This window comes from Opisthorchis viverrini, assembly GCF_000715545.1.
Source record: "Opisthorchis viverrini unplaced genomic scaffold opera_v5_40, whole genome shotgun sequence".
In the NCBI taxonomy this organism is placed as follows: Eukaryota; Metazoa; Platyhelminthes; class Trematoda; order Opisthorchiida; family Opisthorchiidae; genus Opisthorchis; species Opisthorchis viverrini.
In genome coordinates, this window is record NW_008751694.1 from 2,254,174 (window position 1) to 2,277,699 (window position 23,526).

General features: G+C 40.6%; 1 protein-coding gene across 1 annotated transcript in view; it reads right to left on the reverse strand.

The window, feature by feature from the left end:
• The window catches only part of T265_13120 (hypothetical protein), a gene marked incomplete at both ends in the record, with an annotated part of 72,243 nt that extends 48,903 nt beyond the window's left edge, over nt 1-23,340 (reverse strand). Inside the window, 2 exons of the mRNA XM_009167273.1 lie at nt 8,594-8,824; nt 23,200-23,340. Coding sequence (XP_009165537.1) covers nt 8,594-8,824; nt 23,200-23,275 — 307 coding nt within the window. The remainder of the gene's footprint in view (nt 1-8,593; nt 8,825-23,199) is intronic.
• Nucleotides 23,341-23,526: the final 186 nt, after the last annotated feature.

Consider the following 23,526-nt stretch of genomic DNA (forward strand, 5'->3'; position numbering starts at 1 on the left):
CTTTAACCTGCCGCTCCGATGTGATGTCCTTATGGGATACCAGAAAGAGTACCACCTGACTCTTATCATTTTTGATTGGTACAATATCCAGCAAGCAAAGAAACGCCTCGCCTGATGAGGTGGAAAATGGAAAGAAAAGGTTGTAAAATGTGATGAATGAGGTCTTACATTTTGTTTCGTACTTGCTTGTTCACGATCAACGCTGATACCCATACACGTAGGCACAGAGCGTTTGTACAGCGTTTGAGCCATTGTCAGCACTTACTGGTTGATGGATTATGATATATTTAAAAGGACTTACAATAGAAACAGATATACACTCTGACGTAAGGAAACGGTGGGACCCCTCACACCGCCGGAGCTCCCAGAGGAACAGTTAAACAATGAGCTTATATTGCTTGTGTTTAATCCCCCGCTGCTGCGTTATTATTAGTGAGAGTGAAAACGATACCCCATACAACATACTTGATCACATGTGGTGTCAGTTCCAAGCTCATCTTTGTAACAAACTCAGTACACACATGCGATTAGTTGAAGTACACTTTCCTCTTATTTTTTAGAACTAACAACGTCTGCAATTAGCATAACTCAGTAAAGAGCATTGGTGTGCTAACTCCTGAAAACTTTTTACGTGTTTCATAAATATTTTTCAAAATATCTTCATTATATCGGAACGCTGTGTTCATACATATGCGCCGCTAATAAGCGTTTGAAGAATGTCTATTCCCAGTGGAGTACGCTTTCCGAGTACAGTGAGATTCTCCTCGCCAACTTTTGTTTTGACTAAAAAATGCTAATTAGGGGTTGTACGATTGAGGAGATGATTTCCAGTGGACACAACTCCTGAGTTATTAGATTTTTCAAGGCCACTGAAGTTGTTCGCTCAGTTTATGAGACAGGATTGAGAACTTATGAACAGAATACAACGATAGATGACGTTCGACTTGTGCATTATTTCCGGGAACAATGAACTTGCTGCGTTCGAAAGGAAACCCGGCGGATTATAGAATGTAGATGCTATTCTAATCCATATCCAATTTCGCAAACGACTTCATTGAAGGCAGCAAACTCATCCGGTAATCAGAGCTCCTGTTAAGGTGTCACCAGAGATGAAAATTAACTGCATAGTGTTAATAGGTAACGAGTCTCATATAAAACAAAGAGTTGAGGGTAGGCGAAGAAAACTACAAGCTTTTTTTAGTTACTGTGCCTACACATTTACTTTCATACGCTTTAATCTGTGACATTTTTTCCCTTATTTTAGTTACTGTTCGAACCGTTTGTCGAACATGGATGTGGACATTCGTTCAAGTAACCAACGACTTATTCCAATCCAATTGAAGCTTCTTGTTCCGTTGCCACTCGATATGAGAGGTGAACGACTTCAAGGGCAATAAGTCATTGAAGCCGTTCTATCCCTGTGACTCTGAGGTGAAACTGCGACTTCAAGTGCTTTTGTAATAGCAAGTTGGTGATAAATCAAATCGCTGTCTAGCTGAATTACTGGACGTGTAAATATGAATTTAGTTAAACGTGAACTGCCATTCCGTCGGCTTCATTCGACGAACATCAGTCTTTCTAGTTTGCTGACGAGTCGGGTGTTTACGTACTAACGTGGAACCAGACCGTGTCTGTCTAGCTGGAGTTCACCTTCTCGAAGTTCCAGGGTCGCAAAACTGTGCAATTAGGATTCCATCCGGTTAATGTTGCGGACAGTATGGTAAGTTCCCCAAAATTTCAGTTACACGCGGTTCCTATTAGAAGATCAAAAAGTAGGGTAAAGCGGATCTAGCCATCGGGTCAGCGATTTCACCGTTTGGCCATTGACCAGATCACTGTACCGAACGAAGTTGGTTTTGAAGCAAGAACAAACCTGAGCGATGGCTCTGGTTTTTTTAGGATTACAGGTGCATTAGAAATGTGAATATGTTCATTTCTCATGGAACATCTCACGGCTAAGTAGTGAATTGCGCGATTAAAAGTTCTGGCTGTACGGACGATGCATTTTAAAATGAATTGTCTCAAGGAGCGAACCTGAGAAGTCTCGAAAATATCTGTGGCAATCCAAATATGAAGCAATCTTTATTAGCTGTTCCTTTTGTATGGTTATTGTGTACGCTAGAAGTGGCCTGAAAACATGTTTTTCCATCTCCTTTAGATTGTAATGGATTGCAGTATGTCCAAAATAGGAATAGTGTTGGTGGACCCAAACAGTTTCTTTTTCATGAACAGCAAGCATCGTAAAAAAACCATCGAGAAGGGAGAGTGAGTGTCTCAAATTTTTATCATTTTCACACAAGACCTGATATTCATAAGACAACGGAATTCAGTAGAATTCCTCATAAAGTCGTACTTGGTGTTTAGTAAAACATAAGCTTGATGGAATCTCTGAGATTACGCTTTCACATAGGGATCCATGTGTAGAGAAACCGTGTGCGGTTTTTCAGAGAAATTTCTCCCCAACATATGTGTACTATGCTTCTCCTAGAGCAAATGAGTTTCAACTTTGGTCTTTGTTTCTAATTTAAAAAAATTGTACACGCGAACATTCAGACATTCCAAAGATTTGCTTGGATCACAAACTCCTATATTTTCACACAGGAAGATAAACAGACTTAGACAAACATACCACACAAAAAACTTAGTTTTTTCACTTGATTGCGGAAAAAGTGGATTATTGCGATAACTGGAAGAAATTTGCGTGATTTAATGTGTAGTTAAACACGATTAACCCCACCCGCTCATAAGGGTAGTATGCAGCGCAATCTTGTCACCTAAAGTGCGACCATTTGCTACTTAGAAAATTACAGTTGATAGCAAGCGATATGAACAAAGCCAATGAGTATGTTTCTTATTTCGATGAGACAACAGACTACTGTATACTCCGGGTGCCACCAGTATTCGGAAATACGGTTATCCCAAAAACACTGCCGATAATCCTACACCACCACTGATTTTGCATATACACCTATAAATGCTCATGAAAACAAACGAGGATCATTCTCCCCGTTCAATTTTTGGGTAACAGGTCTGATCAAACATGAGTTTACTAGCCTGGTGAGCAGCAAAACTAAGTGAGAAATGACGGGCAAAAACTTACAGTGAGTAGTTTGTTCGTGTTTTTGGCGCGGTTAAACAGAAACTCACGCTAAATTCATCTCATCATTTGAAAATGCCATGCTCATTGCCCTAAAGCAAAATTCGCCGATAATAGATGAACAACATCTGCTTGATACGGCATTTTTTTCGGATGATACCTGCACCCACCTAGTTTTCCGGTTTTCGCTTATCAAACTTTTGCAATTACTCTGAGTTATATCCCAGTAATCCGAAATAACTTCGAGGAAACCCGAGAAATGTATTGAATAAATAGCAGTATTTGCCCTCGTTATAGGACCAGAAAATATTATCGCCATATTTTGAAGTGCAATGCACAATCAAGGCTGCTGGAGCAATATTTTATGTAGTTTTTAACCAAACAATTACAAACTTGGATTCTCCCAGGAACGTGCCCATATTTCGTGGGCCACTGACTTATTTCCTGGCTCCCCGGCGGCGAGCAAAAAATACGCTAATGGCACGGACAAAGATGCACTCGGAAGAGGTTGTCAAGCTTGACATTGTTCGTTGTCGTGTGATAACATTTGAGGCTTTTCAGGCCATGTTGTCTTTCTTGCTTTGAAATTTAAACCAACGTTTGCAGAGTGTTTCAAGATGCTGAACATTTTGTACCATTTTATGTGACCCTTTGTACATTTTTGCCTATTTTTCATACTTCCAGTTAAATTCTCTTTTCAGAAAGAAAGACGACAGCTTTTCCACATGTAAGAAGACTTAAAAAGGCATGTTATGATCGCTTGTTGTGGAATCACCAAAGAAGTGATCCACATTCATGGGTCTCATCTTGTAATTTTTGTTGGTCATTGATTCAAAGTTTTGGTAGTGGGGCTAAATTAATATTGTCCGGTTTTGCGCCTTTAACATTTTGCCCCAAACCCGCAGATGGCAGCGGGTCGGCGAGACTAACCATATCGTTGTTCCCAACTAGGCCATGTACAAGTTAGATGTCTAATATTTGTCACCACTTTCGAAGGGGTATTCGCCAGGAAACACAATTTCGACCACTCCACTGACGACATGTAAAATTTATGTAGTTAAAGTAAACATTCAATCCAGTGGATATTTTGCGGAAAATATGCATCTGAAAGCGCATTTGGGGCCACTTGTATGTAATTTTCAATACCTTAAGAGTTTACTGTGTATTAACCCGAATCCAACTTACTGTAGCGCAAACAAACGTGAACATTTTGCCGTATAATTTACACTCGATCATAATACCGAAAATAGGTGAGCGCGACGCCATTAATTAGTAGGATGATGGAACTCCAATTCACATCCCAGAATCCCGTATATGCGAACTTTTAGCCACTGGGCCCTAGTTGATTCAACTCCATGTTTTGTAGCATCTCGAACCTGTTCGCATATCATATCTCCAAAGCAATTCACTGCAGTATTAATAAACAGACTAACATAATCAACTTCAGAGTTCTTAGGTTGTTTGTCCGCAAAAACGGTGTTTTTGGTTTTGCTGCCTAACGCTGAAATATGAGGAGCGTTGTACCACGTTCTAATTCTCGGGAAAACAAAACACCTATTTATTTGATAAGTGAAGCTTATTGCCCTTAAGTTACTAGATATTTGCCAAATGGTTCTCTTGATTCTTCCAGTTTGTTCGTCATTAATTTCCCGGCAGCGCAAAAGGCAGTGAAAAACACATTTACTCCATAATAGTCGCTAAGTTTTCAATAGGCAGGCCAATTGAATAAGTGGATAACGTAGAATAACGTTCGACTGCACGTAATGCAGTCGGTGGTAGGGGTGTATTTCCCTGAAAATCCAATCATCATCCAAAATGTCTAGAACACTTGATAAATGTAATTTATCCGAGTCAGAAAGTATTCTTCTGGCATACAACGTCTATCAGGAAGTGGAACAAAGTTAACCCAAAAAGGAAAACGAAAATGCACTGATGAAACCCACCAATAAATACTTTTTACTTTCTATGGATATGCAGGACGCATGTTCAATTATCATAAGCTTTTACCTTGAGTCCTCCAGTAGATCATTGTATTTTTTTCTCATGGTTGCATCTAACTGGCACAGTTAGATGCTGCTGATGTAATTGATAAGGACCAAATGGCCCTCGAACTCGCTGGATGCTTACAGCAATTTGAATACGCCCACCAAAATACATGAGGAATTTAGTAGTCGTCCCTTCGTTTTTAAAGATCTCTTCTCTGGGTTCGGTATTTTATATCCCGAACAATACAGTTTAGTAAATCTTGATTTTTATCCAACCAATTTGTTTGTTATTTGTCACTAATTTGATGCAATTCCGCTCTGATAAACTTTTGGCAGAGATCGCGGTATCCAGCAACTTTAGAATATTCTTCGAGCAGCTGTTATGACCACCAGTTAAATTAAAGCATAAAACTTGCCATCCGGAATAAACCTGTATCTGCGCACTGTCGATGAATGGATTTTGTTACCATGAAATGTTTTTATTTTTGGCCTCAGTAGCTTTTAACACACTTTCAGCTTGCTGTACGATGCGCATACAAGTTAACACAGTTAATTTCAACGGACCGTATTTAATAAGCGGCAATCTCAGCTTTGATGAACTTAATTACATCTCAGCAGGGTAGGACTTAGTGGTGAATATAAAAGACGTAATTGAAAAATGATGGAATTATGGTACTATAGGTAAGATTGTGGGCCCTAATCACAGGCGTACGTGTTTTTAAATTGTTGAGAAATGAGATATAACTAAGGTGACTTCAGAAATTCCCAGCATCGAATGAAAACTGGAACACCATGACTGCCTCATGCTACTGACAATAACTTATATGCGCATCACGAAGGATTCCACGATGTTTGGATACATTCCGGCGTCATTTCACGCCTTCGACAGAACGAGCATTGAGTCAATCCGGTAATGGGACTTGGTTTTGTGATCAGTAGTGTAAAGACCGGAGACCTGAAATTTGCTGAGCCTTCTGCTATTTGCGAACCAAAACCAGATTTAGGTTACACAGTTATTATGTCGTTTACTGTAGATGCCTTTATTCTATTGGTCTGTTTCCCCTTGCAAAATTTATTTTTAGTCGCAGTCTTTAATACCTGTCTGGTTACAAAATTAGACCGCGGGTGTGTTCTGTCTTCAAGTTTATTCAAGGAGAGTCCATTTTCCTTTGTCAGAAGAACATCAGCGTGTTTTTCTCCCGAAACGTACTGTTCGTCTTTCCCAGGAAATTTCATCACAAAAATAGATCTGTCATCGAAATCGGTGGTGGTTCTTTTCAAACTTCCAATTCAACGGATCCAGATGTGTCCTTGTAATGGGCTGGTCCAGGGTAACAGCTGCTACTTACAGTGTTGGAACGAGCGTTGTAAAACTTAAGCCCGTGAATTCAGTGTAATTTGTTCCAGATGGAACCTACCACACTTTGGTTGGGAGAACATATGTAGAGTACAAGGTGTGCCAGGTGATTAATTGAGGAAAAAATAAACCCAGACTTTTTACAACTTAGAAGCTTTACGCAACTGCATGGGAGGAGAACCGTTGTAAAATTTGTCAGACACTGAACACATTGGGGAGTGAAGCGAATTAAAGCGAAAATATTGACTAGTGCAATAGTGCAACGTCTGAATTCATGGTTCATAAATCCTAGGCATTCTAACTATCCCCGATTAACCGTTAGGTTTACACACATGTGTCCCCTATCAAGTTCACGCGTTTTCTAGCTGATAAAAACTCACAGGACTAAACTCCTTTACTGAGACGTGGCAGCTGTGTGTTGCGTGTTTTTGTCTGGTAAAAAATATGAACACTGAAATATAAGAACCGCGTTTTATCAAAAAACACAAAAGCCCGGAAGTTGCCTTAGTTGATCTTTACAGTCCGGGCTACCGTGAGATTTTGCGTCAGGCACTAAAGTCACTGTTTCCGTTTCTGGATAACTATGTATATAAGTTAGTCATTAACGTCAATTCAAGCGGTCCTTTTAGCGTTTTAATGGAATGATCTCAGCTTTTCTAGGTATACTGGTAGGTGCTGTCTTCCACTTTTCTAGACGGAAGTTGGGGGCCCAATTAAATTCGTATCATCTCACAGGCTAACTACTATGTTCCTGTGATCTCATGCTCACATGCATTAGCAATTTTCTGCTGAAAATCGCGTGACCAAGAATTTACCTGGTTATCAACTAATTCCAGCTTCACGTCCATCAGTTGCATGAAAGATTGATGTTCCATAATGACTCGAAATGAACTGGCACTTATGGTTCCTTTGCTGGTTTGAACTGGTGTAACTTGAATGTGTGACCGGTCGCTACAACCTTCAACGGTTTCATCTAAAATAACACGCAGCCACACCAATTTCCGTGAGCACCCGGTTGATACAAAATAATTTGCAATTGACCTAGTTTCATGAACGATACGAGTTTGGTGTACTCAATCCCAGTTCGTCCCCTTTAGCAACATTTTAAACACGTGCACGCGGGATAGAATATGCAGCCTTCACGTCGGGAATGCACCAACAGGAGGGCATGTAATAAGAAAAAATCTACCGGAGTATGTAATGGATGTGGTGGGTTCTGCTCCAGACCCGTGATATGAATACAGCCTTCATAGCGTGTAAAGGCCGCGGGACTTTTGGATAGGGCCCAAAATTACGCGCCACGATTGACGATTAAGTGCAATTTTTCGCTCACAGTGCTCACTCCCCTGGAATTCCCACGTCCCGTATGGCGGAAAATTTAGTCCAACTTTTCACTGATAATAGTCACGATGCGAACAAGCCCTAAGGCACACCATACTGTTTGGTAAACAAGCTAATTAAGATTTCGCAAATGGTCTGAGCCGATATGTGCACTGGCAGATCACTCATATTTTTCAGGTCAATCGGACATTCCGCCAACTCTCAATTCTTCCGTTAGTTAACATAGAGCTGCTTATCTAGGAGACGTATGAAATACCACCAGAAAATGACAGAGTTTTCCAACTTTAAACAAGAGTGAAGATTATTAGTGACTTATTTTCGAGTTCTAACGTTCACCGAAACGTATAGTGTCAACGTATCGGAACTTCCCGGTTTTCTGTTTATCTTAGAATCGATTCGACAACTGACACATGATAGTCTGCCTCGCAAACTTTCGTTCAGTTGGTGACGCAGCAATAAGATATCAGCTGGATTGAAGTCTGTGCGTGCGTCAGAGATTCGGATCATTTGCCCTCAATTCCCTTTGGCACTGTATGATAGTTTCGAAGGTGACATAAGGTGGAATAGAAATGTTCACATCGGATCGAGCCGACGTACGCACGTCGCCGACATTTTTCTGTCGCGAATCAATCGATGAGTCTCATCTAATTCTGCCTGCTGCGTGTCGCCACTCTCGAGTTAACGATGAACCGGTGTAGTGAAACAGCGTTCAACACTCGTTTAGAAGTCTGCGCAATAGTCCTTAAAGAAGTTAAGCACAAAATTGTTTTACACCTTGTATCAAAATTTAATAAACTACCAAAGCACACTTACCAGTTTGTTTATGAAAATATACTTTTATCTGTAGTTCTCGTTTGTTGTGTAGGGCGTCCATGATCAGTTGTTTGGCCTCCTCGGTCGTCCGCTCTCCCCAAAGAAAACTGCACGAACAGCAGCGGGACATTATCTGTGAACGGCTGAATCCCGTCAAATCAATCAGGCCATCCGAACAGTAGACAATCGGGTGGTCACGAACTTGAGCGTTACCAAGAACAAAGTTGCTGTCTGAAATTAATCATCAAGGAAAAGTGGCTTAAGTGGGTTCGACAGTGAAGCAGTTGGCAATTCCCACGTAATATATGCAGATGAGATCTGGTCTTTGCAACAGTGGACAGTCTTTACCAGTAGGGGGCATCTGCTTTGAGTACAAAGTTTTCAAAAACATCGACTGATCGTCTTTGATGATATGACCCTGATGACCTCACCACTGCTTAGCCATGGTATGAAGGTTTTCCCCGGCGGCTTTTCTTTCCATTGTATGTTACCGGTTGTTGTGAGGGAAGTACTGAGCCTCTGCGCAAATAATTTAAGCCATTGAAACGCACTCACGCGGTGGATGTTTTGAAATGTTTCTTTATCGGCTCTCTTGTCAGAAGAAACCGTTGCGCTACTCAGCATGACTCTAGGGGACAATGTTGTAGTAATCCATCTCTCTCTCAACGGCTGCCTAACTGTTTAGTTGACTTTAGTTCGCCAACTTTTGTTAACTTTGCATGTACGTTTCTTATTGCAAGAACATGATACATCGTTGCCAAAACTTACGGCAAAATCAGTGTTCAAAAACGTAAGATTGCAGTCGCCGAGAGAAACATGTTGTTCGTTCATATTGCTAACCTAAAAGCATGTGTCCCCCCTGCAGTAAATCACATTTGAGTAATCAGATAAGACAGCTCGAAGTAAATACAACGACTTCACGGGACTGCAAATCCCTGTGCCATTAAAATGCACGTCCGTGGAAAAGATTTTGGCAGTCGTTGCATTAACTCCGGAAGCGAATTTCCCAAACTTGAGCTCCGTTTCGTTGCTGTACACTTACGTGGTGTAAAAAATACGCAAGACAGTTTTGAAATAGAGAAGGTAAAATGGTTCCAAAGGACCTCAGAGCCATCATGGTTACTCACTGTCACTACATATAACCGCAACAATTTTGCTAAGGTTTAATTTATTCATTTATCCAAAGTAGAAGCACCAAAAATCTACCCATGTGGACAAAAAGTGGCTCACTTTTCCAAGTAAAATATGTCCCGTTTTCTCGAAAAATGTCTTTAGAGACAACATTGATCCTCGAGTCAAATGGCGAAACAAAGACCCTTGATTTTTTAACTTTATCGGCCTCATGCCAATCTGTAATGACGGGTTTATGAAAAACTGTCAAACTCGAAGTTTGTCACAAATCGGAATCGTTCTTTAAGGCAGGCATTGGAGGCCACGAGTTTCTGGAATTTCCGAGTATTACTATTTCATATTTCTCAGCGCTACAGCTTCGGTGCTTTATATCCCAGCATTTTGCATATTTAATTATCACTGGACATAGAACCAGTCAAGAGGAACTTCCACCGAATTTATTGTACCCGTCCTTGTATGACGTTTAAGTCTACGGATGTTAGAATGATTCGGTTTTCCTACAACTCTGCACGTGGGGTTTATGCTGTAAGCTGTACTTCTTTTGCTAGTACTGCTAAAAATATGTTAGTGCTGTACGACCAGGCATCTTAAAGCAAAGGCTGTTTGTGAAATATATATTTGAGGGAGGTGAGGATACTTTGAAATTTTTGCACTCTTTGGCTTTTTATCGTAGAACGGCTTTACTTACACAACGAAACCTGCATCAAATCCGTTTCTCCTAAACGATATCAGTCTAAGCGTAAGTGGTTTCCTTGATCACGGGCTGGCGCAGAAAAGATGCGAGCGAAAATCTAAATCACTGTTTGGCCATTACACAAGCATTTATTTCTCACAACTATTGTGCGTCTTCAAGAACAAACCTTTTTCCACTAAATGAGATGCAGAATAATCTAATGAAAAGATATAAACAGATCGAAACAAAACACAAACAAACATTATCAACGTCCATGAGACTCTTAAGTCACCTGAATCCGAGATAAACGGACGATGCCACGTGCCTCATAGATTGAGGATTAAGAGCCTCATAGGAAAGGGGAAAATTGGGCTAGCAAATGGTAGGTAGTTAGGATTTTATTTTTCAGAAGCCCGAAATGATTTTTTCCAACAGAATCATTTGTCTCGACGAATGAATGCGTTTTCTTGTTCCGTGTTTGTGTTTTGTCTCCGATTGCAAGCAAAAACCTCTTACGCGGCTCACACACCTCTTTCTCAAACGCGAAGAATCCTAGACTGCTTTCAGTCATCCGTCTACAGAAATCCCAATACGTTTAGCTTTGACGTTGACTTAGGAAGCCTAAAAGATAAGGAAGGCACAGTGAAATGCCAACACCACGCTCATTCCAAGATCTTGAAAAGTCCGCTGAATTTGCTCAGGAATTGCTCTCTGAGTCAGTAGGAAGTCAGTAAATATTATATGAGCTTGTCCATCCTACTCAGACAAAAATCTGCTTAACTTGAGGCTTTCGGGTGGATGTAGCATTCTTCCAGCTAATGCTTGCAACAAAAAATATTTCGACTCAGTTGTGTGACCTATCATACCAGACCTGAATTCTGAAAAATAACGATCTACTAGAAGCCCATACTGTCTCAAATGAACTGGCTTTACGAACACAACCACAATTGAATAAAGTTTTTAAATGTCAACTCACATCCATTCAAAACGAATGAGACTTTTCATAATTACTGCCGGAATGCAGATGTCACGAGAGTTGCACTTTTTCCAATGTTTTTCTTTCCGATGTGTACCGATGTTGGCCATGGTTCTATCGAATAATCAGACAGCCGTCTTATATAGTGCACGATAATACTCTGAAATGAAGCTTAGAGCTTTTGCAACTGATTTCACTTGAAAAAGTTTTAATCAAACCGTTTCAACGTATGAAAATCTCACTCAACATAACGTCCTTCTGAAACGATCACACTTCTATCACGGCTTTTGTATGTCAGACCAAAATAACGACGGAGACATTACACAGTGCTATTTTCATCTCATGTGCAGCATGGCTTCAGGGAAGTGTGACTATGGCCAGTAGACTGAATTATTTTTATAATTTCTTCCGTGTGACTGATGATCTGAATGTGAGCCGATTTTCATGACCACTCAGGAAGATAAACAAGCATTGCCTTCACCAACTTTGGCATCGGAAATCAGGGAGAGGCGGAACGAGTTCTGTTCCACGGGTTAGCTTTGGGTAGGGTTTTGGTGATTCCGATGGCCATAATTCTTAGCCTGCTATAGTAAAGAATCAATAAACCCATCCAGGTCCACTATCCCGATAGAAACTTTTGGACATCAGTATACGTATAATTGCTGTGTACTTTCCGGAATATTACAAAGTGGTAAGGTATTTCTGTCAGGAAGCTCAATGGTTTTCAGATACTTTTCATTAAAAGCTGTTTGCTGTGATGCATTGTATTGTGAAGTGGAATGGCCATTGCGAAAACCCCACCCTCACACACGAGGGAAACGTGTAGGAAACACCGACTCACAAAATGTACAGTGATGCAATAGGCACCATATTCAAATTTAGTTGGCGGCCGTGTACTGTCCGATGGTCACTGATTTTGAATAAGTCAGATGTTTTCTTCATCAGAAAGCTTAAATTCACTTATGCAAGGTCTGATGCTCAGTGATCGGTTACAATGCATTTGTTAACGAACGAAATATATAGCTGGGATAAACTAAACGTATTTTCTTGCGGTTCACCCACTTCACCTTACCCTTAATCAGCTACGGAAATTCATTACTGGAAGTGCAAAGGGATTTGAGAATTTCCAATATAGATGCTTTTTGGTGATCCTCTCACTGACGCTGTTCCGCTTTTATTTCGGTTGCGTCCCAGAAAAGCATTTCAAAATGATATTACAGGCTATAGACCCGGTATTGCAAATCCTCAGCTATCGCCGTAAGCAACACCGCACTAAAGATTCAGATGGTCGCACGCAGAATCGCTCATGTGCATAGATAGATATGAGCGTGCTTCTTGGATTTTCAGAATGTGAGAATCAGATTGCATACTACCTATTCTGAGCGGATTATCCCCCATCTGAGTGAAAGTGGTCACAAGTCTTTTCTCTTTTCAACCATTTGCCGACGTCTGAATTATTGTCAACCGATGACAACAAATCTCTAATCAACGATAGCTGATGCTCATAGGGGCTGACTTGGTTTAACTGTGTTAAAAAATGTTCTTTGTACACCGCGCTCCAACCAGTAAACAAATTAAAAAGTAAGAGTAGGTGTCAACCTTATCAACGTGCTGCGGTAAGACTGCAGGAACGATGTCCGTCGTTGGCGGACCGTTCTCAAATTCCGCATTTGTGGGTTTGTTAAAGCAGACACTAGAGCTGAGTCTACGACGAATGCTTCTATCCAGTCACTGAGCTTCTCAAGAAATCTACCATCTGCATAGATCAGGTTAGCATCCGACTTCAAACGGTTGAGGTGACCGTTTTGTTTCTGTTTATACAATGTAGGATGATGACGCCACAAAGCGGAGGACATATCAGACAAAACGCGAAAAATGTATGTGGTCACATCGAGCAACAGCAGGTCTCCGGTGTACAATCAGTCACAGTCAGGTGAAGTGTTCCCGGGAAGGTGGACTTATGTGCCTCCTGAAGTAGGTGTATGAGAAGGTTAGACAATACGGGCAATATGGAAATCCTTCATTCCCGCTGACTGCTTTTGTGTTGGAAATTTTCGATCGACTCGGGAAAAGGTGACGCCCAGTGTAGCTTTTCGACACATCGGAAAATAAATTATGTATCCCTGAAGGTGAATAATCCAATCGATGTGCGATGTCATTCTGGTGTACATCCAATAGAATCACTTAACAATGTCCATTACCTTATACCCACAGATCTGCATAAAGGTGAGCAAGATACTGATCCAGTGGTCGGATGATCTACTGTTGACTCTAGAACGTGCAGTTTATAGTGTGGTCCAGCGAACATTCGATTCATTTACATGTTCTGTCTTGGCTATTCGCCTAGTGAACATCTCTAAACAATGACTGGTGCATAAGTACTATTGAATCGCTTTGGCGTAACGCAGTTTGGGGTGTGTGGCTGTAATGTCGTGTGTTGATTTTCCGTCTCATTATCTGCTTGTTCTCAAGCAAGTGCCATGCATGTATCACGCTCATAAATGAGATGATCGGGTATCATTTAAAACAACCAGCAGGATGATCGTGTTTCCTTGTTTTTTTGGTTTATTATTCCTATCCTGGAAGCCAAGTCAACCTCGTTTGAAGGTGAAATTACGAAATATATGTGGGCTGCATAGATCGCTTGTACTAGCTTCCATTTTCCTTCTACGCATGCTTCTGTCCAACTTCAGGCCTGATGTTTGATAATCTCCTTCACTTGGATATGCCGCCTGCAAATTCCACTCGAAGCAAACTCATATGTTTGCGAAAGGAAAAAGAAGATTTTGATTCTTAAATATGTCACTCCGAAAAAGTGTCACTTTTGTAAGTAAAGCATTAAATATAAAAAATAATAAAATTCTCGCGTTTTACCACACATTCAAAAGCAAGCAAAAATCATCACTTCAATTTCGCTTGCCACAGTTCCTCCAGCGATTGAGAGCGTAGGTCGACAGTTTAGCTGCTTTAACAAATGGCAGACTACAAGGTATGTGGACCAAAGTTACACTCACTTCTCAGTTTGATGTTATATTTAGGCTTCTCTGGAAAAATCCTAGAGACAAAATTTCAAGTTGCACAAAAGTGACCGAATTTGGCGAAAAGTCGTGGTTACGTGACCAGAATCTATTATGTCCTAATGAACACAGTGGGAAGATGTCATTTACCTCATTTCCCACTGCTGTGCGACGCATAGGAACGCTTGTAAATAGAATGGAAAACAACGTCTTTCCATTTTTACCCTTCGGGTATGCCTTTTTAATCTAGGTTTACTGGTACCATGTTCCTAGGTTTTCGCTGTTTTATGTTTGTTATTATTACTATGTTTACTGCCCAAAATCTTTGAAAGCTGAGCTTAACGACCAGTAGGTTTTTAACGCATCCCCCTTGGAACTGTGTCATTACCCGACGTGATTTATGCACACTACTTATTCCGATGAGTGCTGTTTATGACTGTTGTAAACACAGCACGGTTACATCATAAACACAGTGATTTTTTTAAAAAACACGGCTTTGTCTTTGATGTCTAAGAAACTTAACCAAGCAAAACGATGAGCTTGTCACTTACGACACAATTGTGCGACACCTGGGATTACAAACCGTTAACCTGAAGAACGGTAGGCTGGAAACGGATAAATCTTCGCTGGTTTTTGAGTTGAGAGAGAGCACATACAATTTTCTGGATAACTCGTGAACTCGAGGTGTCATTGCTTGACATGCAATCTACGTCACTTAAAAAGACAGCATTTGGACTCCAAACCTCAAAGACACCACATTTTAGGTGGATAGCGTTGACTTTATCATCAGAACGCACCACATTTGTGAATGTTGGATTTCGCTGTACATTGTTCATGCATGCAAGTCTATTTTATGGCCAAACTACTCCTTGGTCACTTGGACATACACCGTGCTCGTAAATAGGTCTATTTTGTATGTCTCTCATCGAAGGAAAACAATTTCTTCCGAGCGTAAAACGAAGGCTTTACAAGCAGGGCTAAATGTGACTTTGTCTTGAAGATAAACATTCCTCCACCTGTCTTGGTACGATTATTCTGGTCAGTTAATGCTAAAAAAGGGAATCTGCTTGCATAGGTTTCAGTCTTCTTCATGCTACTGCTCCTCAACTGAAAATGATGCAGTCGTACTAGAGACCACACAGTTCAGAAGAATTATGCTTGGGCACTACTATTTCTGTCCATCTTCACATCAGCTATAGGTAGCCACCAGTTGTAATAAGTGCAAAAATACCACCCATTTCTGCATGGGGGGCAGACGGACGTCAGAATATCAAAACATCATACCGATCTTCCATTGCTTCGGAGAACTATTTGCTTATGTAATATCACTGGTTTCATCATGAATCCTCATAAAGAACTGATCGGTTTTTAAGTATATTCATGGATTTATTAAATGAATCATAGGGAATATTGAATTCATAAGCGAATCAGTTCTTGTTATCGAGGTGAAGTCTTGGTTAATATGACTGGCAACAATAGAAACCATACAAAGATCCTTCTATTCTGGAGATGGCAGAATAGGCTTTTCCGTTAGCCACAATTTCTATGGTTTACTCTCAGATAAAAGCCATACGTATCAGGGGGCGAATAACCTACTTCCCAACATTAGTTTCTCCTAACAGGGATATTTTACACAACGTATAATATTACCTAAAACCGTGGGTAGAAAAGAGCTGAATCGCCAAACTGATAAAGCCGTACAACCATTTTCGAGTCCATTAGATAGAAAAGTCCTCTGATCAATTGGATGTTTAACTCGGATTACCTTGACTACTTTTATCGGCCCTCGAACCTCGAGTTTCCAAACATCTTCACCGCGGTAGTTTGGTATGCCTCCTCACCTTGACTTCCTCAGTAAACCAACTGGCCCATCATTGTAACTACTACTAATATGAGGTTCTGTTTAAAAAGTTGTTTGATCGATAACAGTATGATTGTAAATCACCAACGGCGTTTGTGAATGTCACTGAGTGTGTAGATCGCTATCTGTTTAGGACCGATCAGTAGTTTGTACTGAGCGCAAGACTGTAAAGCTTTAAACACAATTAGTTGACCACAGATGTGGTCTCAACGTTCGCATAGCCACAAGGTTCATATCATTCGATTCAATGCTTAACGGTTTGTTAAATGAAGACTCATAGAGAAGTACCCATGTGACTTTAACAGTATCCCCTCTCACAGTTAAGAAGGCTATCGGTGTCCGGCACGTGTCAGTTGATAAGAGCTGAGTGCCTTCAAACCACGAAATGAAACGGGGTACATCAAACCTCCGGCTTGCATAATGAGCTTTGCCATCATCGTCAATGGCGCCAGTAATTACTGTGAGTACCAGAACATTTGAACTTTGATTAATTCGGGTACGGGTGTAATCACATCAGCTAATTGCAGTAATATTCAAATAGAGGAACGTAACTTGACGTGTACGGGGGGTGATGACTTGCTCGTTTCTTTTCCGGCGAAGTCTCAGTTGAAAATTTAGATACGAGTGTGGCATCTCGCACCCGTACTGTGACAGGGGGCGTGTATCCGTCTTGCCAACTAGATTGTGCACCACCAACTTAGTAAATGAACTGAGGGAGTGTTGTAATTTCCACATCAAGTCGGCATCCAAAAATCAGTTCACCCCAGGTCAATATACTTGTATGGTAAGCCTGTTAGCGCACTTCATAATCTGTGACTTGAAGTACATTTTGGCTGTTATTTCAATCCCAGTTATGACATTCACTGTTATGACATTTCACTGTTTGCCAGTACGAAATCAATCAGTGTCTCAACAGTTATACTCCTTTCGTAAAGGTTTTCAGTCTGAGAAGAACAACACGCCTGAGTTTTTTCTTCAAAAAATCAGCGGCATATTACGTGCAAAAAATTACGAGCAAACAAATGGCTGGATGTTAGCAAATATTGTGATCATTTGCGTTTGGTTGAGTAAATACAACGACGGACAGAGTGAAGCATTATCCGAAAAACAGCTTGTCTCTGATGTGGTGACTGTTGGACTTGAGAGGGTCGTGCATGAAAAGCAGAGAGAATGTACCACAAAGACGTCTTCTCAACCTCTGCCAATAGCTAAGAACATTTGTCTTCGATCATCTGCATCGTTTCTGACAGATTACGAACTTGGAAACAAGTTGCTTTCTGTCATGTGTCACGTGTTCATTTTTTTCAGCCCTGTCTACCGACTTCTGCAGCAGACAATTGAAAAAGTCGGACAGTAACGACATTCCTATTCATTTCACACTAATGAAGTCTTCCGCTGGTATCAAATTTTATCTCCACGCCCAAACAGATAAATATCGGAGATCACAAAACCCGTTGGACTAGGCCAGAGTAAAAACCGGAAGTAAGAAACATGCTTTATTCAGGACGCAATTGTTGATAGAAACCTTACCTCTATTATATGGATCATTCAGATGAACAACTGTCGGCGAAGACCTTCATGACGAATGCATCTCTACTACTTTAAGATGCTGCTCATAATGTCAAAAAGCTTTCACCAACCACACGAGTCAGGTGTTCGGTAAAGATAACAGTGCTAACTTGGGGTGCGAAAAAGTACCAGTTGATTTACACCACTTAAAAATCAAAGTAAAAGACGGAGACAACAATATTGGTCAAGTTGTGAAAACACATCTTCTACTTCGCTGCATCTAAAACATAGGTAAGTTCTAGCAGGTGTATGACCACGCCAAAAATGAGAAGGATATTTTTGGTTGGGATTAGAGCGCACACTAAAAGTGCATGTTCAGGACACTGAAAACCGGAAGGAACACGTGACCATACTTAAGAAAATTCCCTACCAATCAAACACGGGAACACGGGTAGGAAAAGGGTGGATGAATACCTCTGAAGTTTCTATCAGCTAACTTATCACACTGCAGAACGTAACTAAAGCCATTTGTTGTAGATACAAATGCACAGCCATAGATAAATAAAAAGAAGTTTTTCAAAGCTCGAACGGCTAGGGCACTTCTGTGTGTGCAATAAAGATTTTTGAGGTTTGCAAGCAGTCCCCCTACTCAGGATCAAAGTTGATTTGATACAATTCCATTGCGTGCTAAATTAAATGTCGTGTATATTTGTTTGGAAAGTATATGCATGTCATTGAGGGACTATGGGTAAATCCTTTGGTTATGATCTTTTCCAATGAAATGCGCTCCACAAAATTGTCCCATGTTTCAGCTGGCACGACGTCTGGGATACCTAGTTGTCTTTTTCGACACAGCACTAGTTACCAGACTGCTGAAATTTATCCTCAATCCAGTAACGGTTTTTACCCTTCAGGTTCTGTCTTGTCATTTGTGAGATGCATCATTTGAGATGCAGAAAGTTCAACACTGCCAGTTTCCGTGTGTTAACAGTGGGCAGAAATTCTGTTATTATGAAAAAAACAGCATAATCCAGATGTTTCTTACACAACAGCAGGGAGAGATCGCCCGACCATTATCTAAATAAATGGTTCCAAACTTTCCTGACTCCAAAATCAGCTTAGCATTTACGTTTGAAGATATTGTATTCAGACGTACTCTGGGTCTGTCAACATGCTATTCTCCAAACATCCGTGAAATCTTATGTTGCCGAGTCACTTCCATTTCATGGAGCGCTGCAAGCCCATCAGTCGACGAAAAGGCGATTTAAAGATGTTTATACCGTTCAATTGAAGGGACTGTATAGTGCATATTTTTTTAAAATGGCATGTGAATCTACTAGAATGGCTTATAGACTACCGTCTAGGTGAATTCTTATGTAATCATTCATCAGCCAGTTTCAGATTGGTGAGTCCTTTCTAAATCATTTCCTCCCTGACACTCAGTTGTGCGTTTATACGTCAAACACGAACAAAAATAGTTCGTTTCTATGGTTATGTTTTGCGTGAGGCTTGATCGTTCACCAGCTACCGAGGCTTCTAATTTTTTTATCCATATTTCTGGAGCCAGTGACTGTACAGCGAGTGTACACAATGTTTACCTTATGTAAAAAAATATAATGCATTTTTAGAAGTCTATCAATATAGTGAGGATCAGTACCCACTGGCTTTTTCCGTTGGACCAGTGTCCTTTAAAATGGCTTGCTTTGGCCACCCTGTCAGATCAGTTCATGGGATGTGACCCTATGCTTGTAATGGCCGGGAATATTCTTGTTTTTCCCTTTATTAGGTTGTCAGTTGGAAGCAAGAATACTATCACTGTGAATGCGTTAACCATATGGTCCTATAAGATATGGCTGTACACACATTTTGTGGCCCCCAACTACGTCGCATCGTGGGACGATGGGTCTATCTTAGAAGCCATCTTCCCCAGGTGGATCCAACCAGGAAGCACCAAGAGCGGTCCGGCCTCAATTCATCACGTATAAGTGACGGTCAGCTTATGATAGCTTACTTGCACAACTAGCCTATGTCAGGACATTCATTAAAAAACTGCGTTCGATTTTGTTTTGGAGACGTTAGATTTTTTGTAGCTTCTTAACGTGTATCCGACTGATCGAACTGCTCTAGTACGTAATGAGATGAACGCCTGGGTGCCACTGATGGGTCGGTATATTTCATTGCGGTAGTGAACGATCTTCGCTGAAAGGCTGATAGCTGAAAGCCTCAGCTTGAATTTGAAAATTGTGTTGGCAACTCGAGGCTGTTTCACACAATAACACGCGCGCACCGAGCAGTCCGTCTACATCTTTCAATGACTACTGGATGCATCATTCTCCAAGTTTGTTCCCGCTAACAAATGCTTGTACTCCATGTTAGCACTCAGCCTGAAAACGGATTATCAGAACTTTTATTACTGTGATCCAACAATGAAGCGGGCCTTTTGGTCTTTAGCCGATATTACTTCGGAATAGTTTATCTCGAAGTGTCAGCCGGACCACCTTTATTATCCATCTAGCACATAAACTAAAGCACAGTTTGAAATACATGAGGCATATCCTTCAAAACGAAAAGAAATCACTTCTACAGCCCCTTTGTGTAGTTCTATGCAATATGTAGTGAAGTGCAAAGCTGTAACGTATCAAATGAAATTCATTTCAACCGTAAACAGCGTGTTTAAAGGGACGTGTGCCGAAATATCACTTTCTGGACAAAGTACATCAGTATTGGTGAGCTCTGTAGAATTCAGGTTTTAAATAAAGATAGAATATCGCGATGCCATAAAAATATGTGGAAACAGGAATAAATAGCAGCACTCTAATTCTGTGCTGCTTGTCTGTCCGAAAAAGCAACACATTCTGCAAAACAACTTGAAATTTTGAGGTCAACTGCTTTAGTAGACTTTCAACGATGCTCATACTGTAGTGTTGAATTTTAGGCCAACCGACACATCCATGCAAATTTCGACCGTAAAAGAAACGTAGTAGTGTAACTGTCTCAGAAACTGCGAGCAATCCTAGGTTCGCGCAGTTCGATGTACATTCAGATTTGCAAGATTAGGATTGCTTTGGTCCTCAGATCGTGCTCAGAGATATTTCTGCAGTCTAGCATAGTTTATAAAACTCCATCCCTTCAAGGACAAACTGACAATGTCCGTTTTTGTGAACGTAAAATCAATGATCTGAAATGACTGACAACTATTTTGCGTTCAATGCAATCTTTCCGATCTCTGTGATCGATATTTCTCAAAGAGGTAACGAAAAAATTAATTCAGGTGAAGGTCTCTCGTACACTTTCAGTCAAAGGTGGCGACTATGTTTAGCAGTCTACTCCTGATTGATTATTATGTACGTGCGTTAATCGACCTCGTACCAACAGAAGGTGATCCCGTACCACGGAAAAATCAAACCTTCCCTTTAGGTCAGTCGCACACCGCGCAACGGTAGATAAAAAATTAAAACGTTTTTTAGTGCAGTACAATTTTCCACGTACGTGCTACGTGGATATTTATGCTTTCCCGACAAATTAGGCTACTTCCTCTGGGGTTGCGTTAGAAAAATTAGTTCTCTGTACTATTGCAGCCGTGGGAGTGGGTTTACAGCAAATCAATTTCCAAATGTTATAAAGGAACGTTGTTGTACTTTTTCACGCATAAGCTGATGAATTTTCCCTTTCGGAGGTTTCGGATTCTAGTACTGGTTTAGTTTTCCCTCTCAATATAGTAGGTGGCTCTGCCGATTATTTTAATTCCCCTGACGACAGTAGGAAAAATAAAGATATAGAGAATTGTACTAACATTATTATTGGTGGCTAGAAATGGGTTCATAAGAATGATGAACTGATAATCGTCTGAAGAGATTTGGTAAAGTACACATTAGAATTTAACCTATAACTGAGGCACCTCTATGCTGTGAGGCAGGTAGACACTGTGCAATTTTTTTTCTTCTGGTGCCCAGGATTACGCAAAATAGGATGGTGGACTTATCACCCATGCATTCATCCTAATCTACTCTCAACCTATAAGTTGACCGGCACTCTGAAGTGGTGCTGCGTTTCTCCGTCAGCTTCCCATAAGGGAATGGATTTTTTGGGACAACCAGAAAGATTGTTGCACACTTACCCAGACAACAAAAATGATGATGTCGTGTTACACTGTCTTTTATAACTAGCAGACAGTTGTCGGTGAAGGGGTGTGGAATATAAGCGAAATTCCTAGGAAAAACGCAGTTGTCTCTAACGAGACTGACCTTGTGAGTGTACATCGGTGTGCAAATGAATACCTAACGAGTGTCGATTCACAAGCTGAAGTCTGATTGATAAACTTGAAACCTACGGCTGGCCATCCATGAACGCCAGCCATTTTGGTGAGCATTTATGTAGACTGTATTAATAATAATAATAAAAAAAATTGCGAAAAATAAGTTTGGATACCTTTGAATCAGACAGAACACTGGCAGACAGGCAAAAAGGACGATTAATTCTATGAAATTAATAATTCATTCTTCTCCTCTGTCTCACAGTCTAGACATATTTTAAAAGTGCCATACATACAGGCCCTGTAAACAACCATAAATGGCCGAATCAAGTGTCGGTTAGCGTCAATTTTATTATTGTAAGTCTAGTCGATTATTTCGGTCCCTGTTGACTATCCCCAAGTTGCCCACCAGTTTTCCAGACATATTGCAGTTTTATAATGAAATATTTAAATTCTTGCTGAGCCGTTAGCATGTGATATATTTGTTTGCAAAGCTCAGTGGGTTTTGTAACATGACAATAAATAGCAAATCAGGCAAAGTAAACGCCATTAAAAGTCACACTACAATAATTTGCAAAGCATAGTGGGTCATGACATCCTAAAACTCACATGCAACAACTTTGAAGGTCCTTCGGAAGTTTAGGGGTATCTTTAGATATCAAATCCCAATAAATATACAAGTCCGATTCCTCCAATAAATGCTATGAAAACTATATTTGCTTGCAGTGATTCGCTGCAAACTAGCTACCTCTCCTCGTCCGAATAATAATTCATCTGTCTTTGCCGATTTAGTGGGAGCTCCGCGAAGCTAAATCACGCCAACAGTGCACTAACTGGAATTGGCATCTTTTTGGGTTGCACGCCTTCCAGTATTTTTCCTTCAATAAAGTTGCATGATAGCATCCACCAGGAGGCCTGAGGTTTAAACGTCCCCAATGGTGCGTTTGCAACAATCCGAGTGCAGCTGACTGAGTGATGGTAATACTGTAGTCAATCTTTCTTGCCACAATGGCCCATACTAGGAATGTGACCAAAATTCCTCTAAAGTATGCAGCATGATCCACAATATTGAACCCCTTTCTTTGGTTAACCAAACTACTCTGTTGGTTTCTTAACCGACAAAAAAGTCACTTTTAGACAGGGTCAAAAAGCGTAAATAGAAATCAGGGACACTCGAAGAAGCTTACGTGTTCCATCAAAACGTGTGGCAATCGTGTCTAAAAACGTGTTCTGTGGTGCAACAAGGCCTTTCCTTTGGGGCATCGTGCAAAGTTATCCAAGTTTATGAGATCCAGGTTTCTGTAATGTATTGTTTTGGTGACATTTTTGTCTGCCAAGCTAGATTTTTTAGGACACAATAATGCAGTAGCCAGGATATTCTTTGGTGGTGTCATCTTGCATCAATTTTTATTGGTCCAAATTTGGGCCAATCGTGGTTACTTGTGGTAACGTGATTTGAACTGCTGAAATGACCTTCCGGACGGTGAAGCCAGACGTATTCTTCATTATGTATG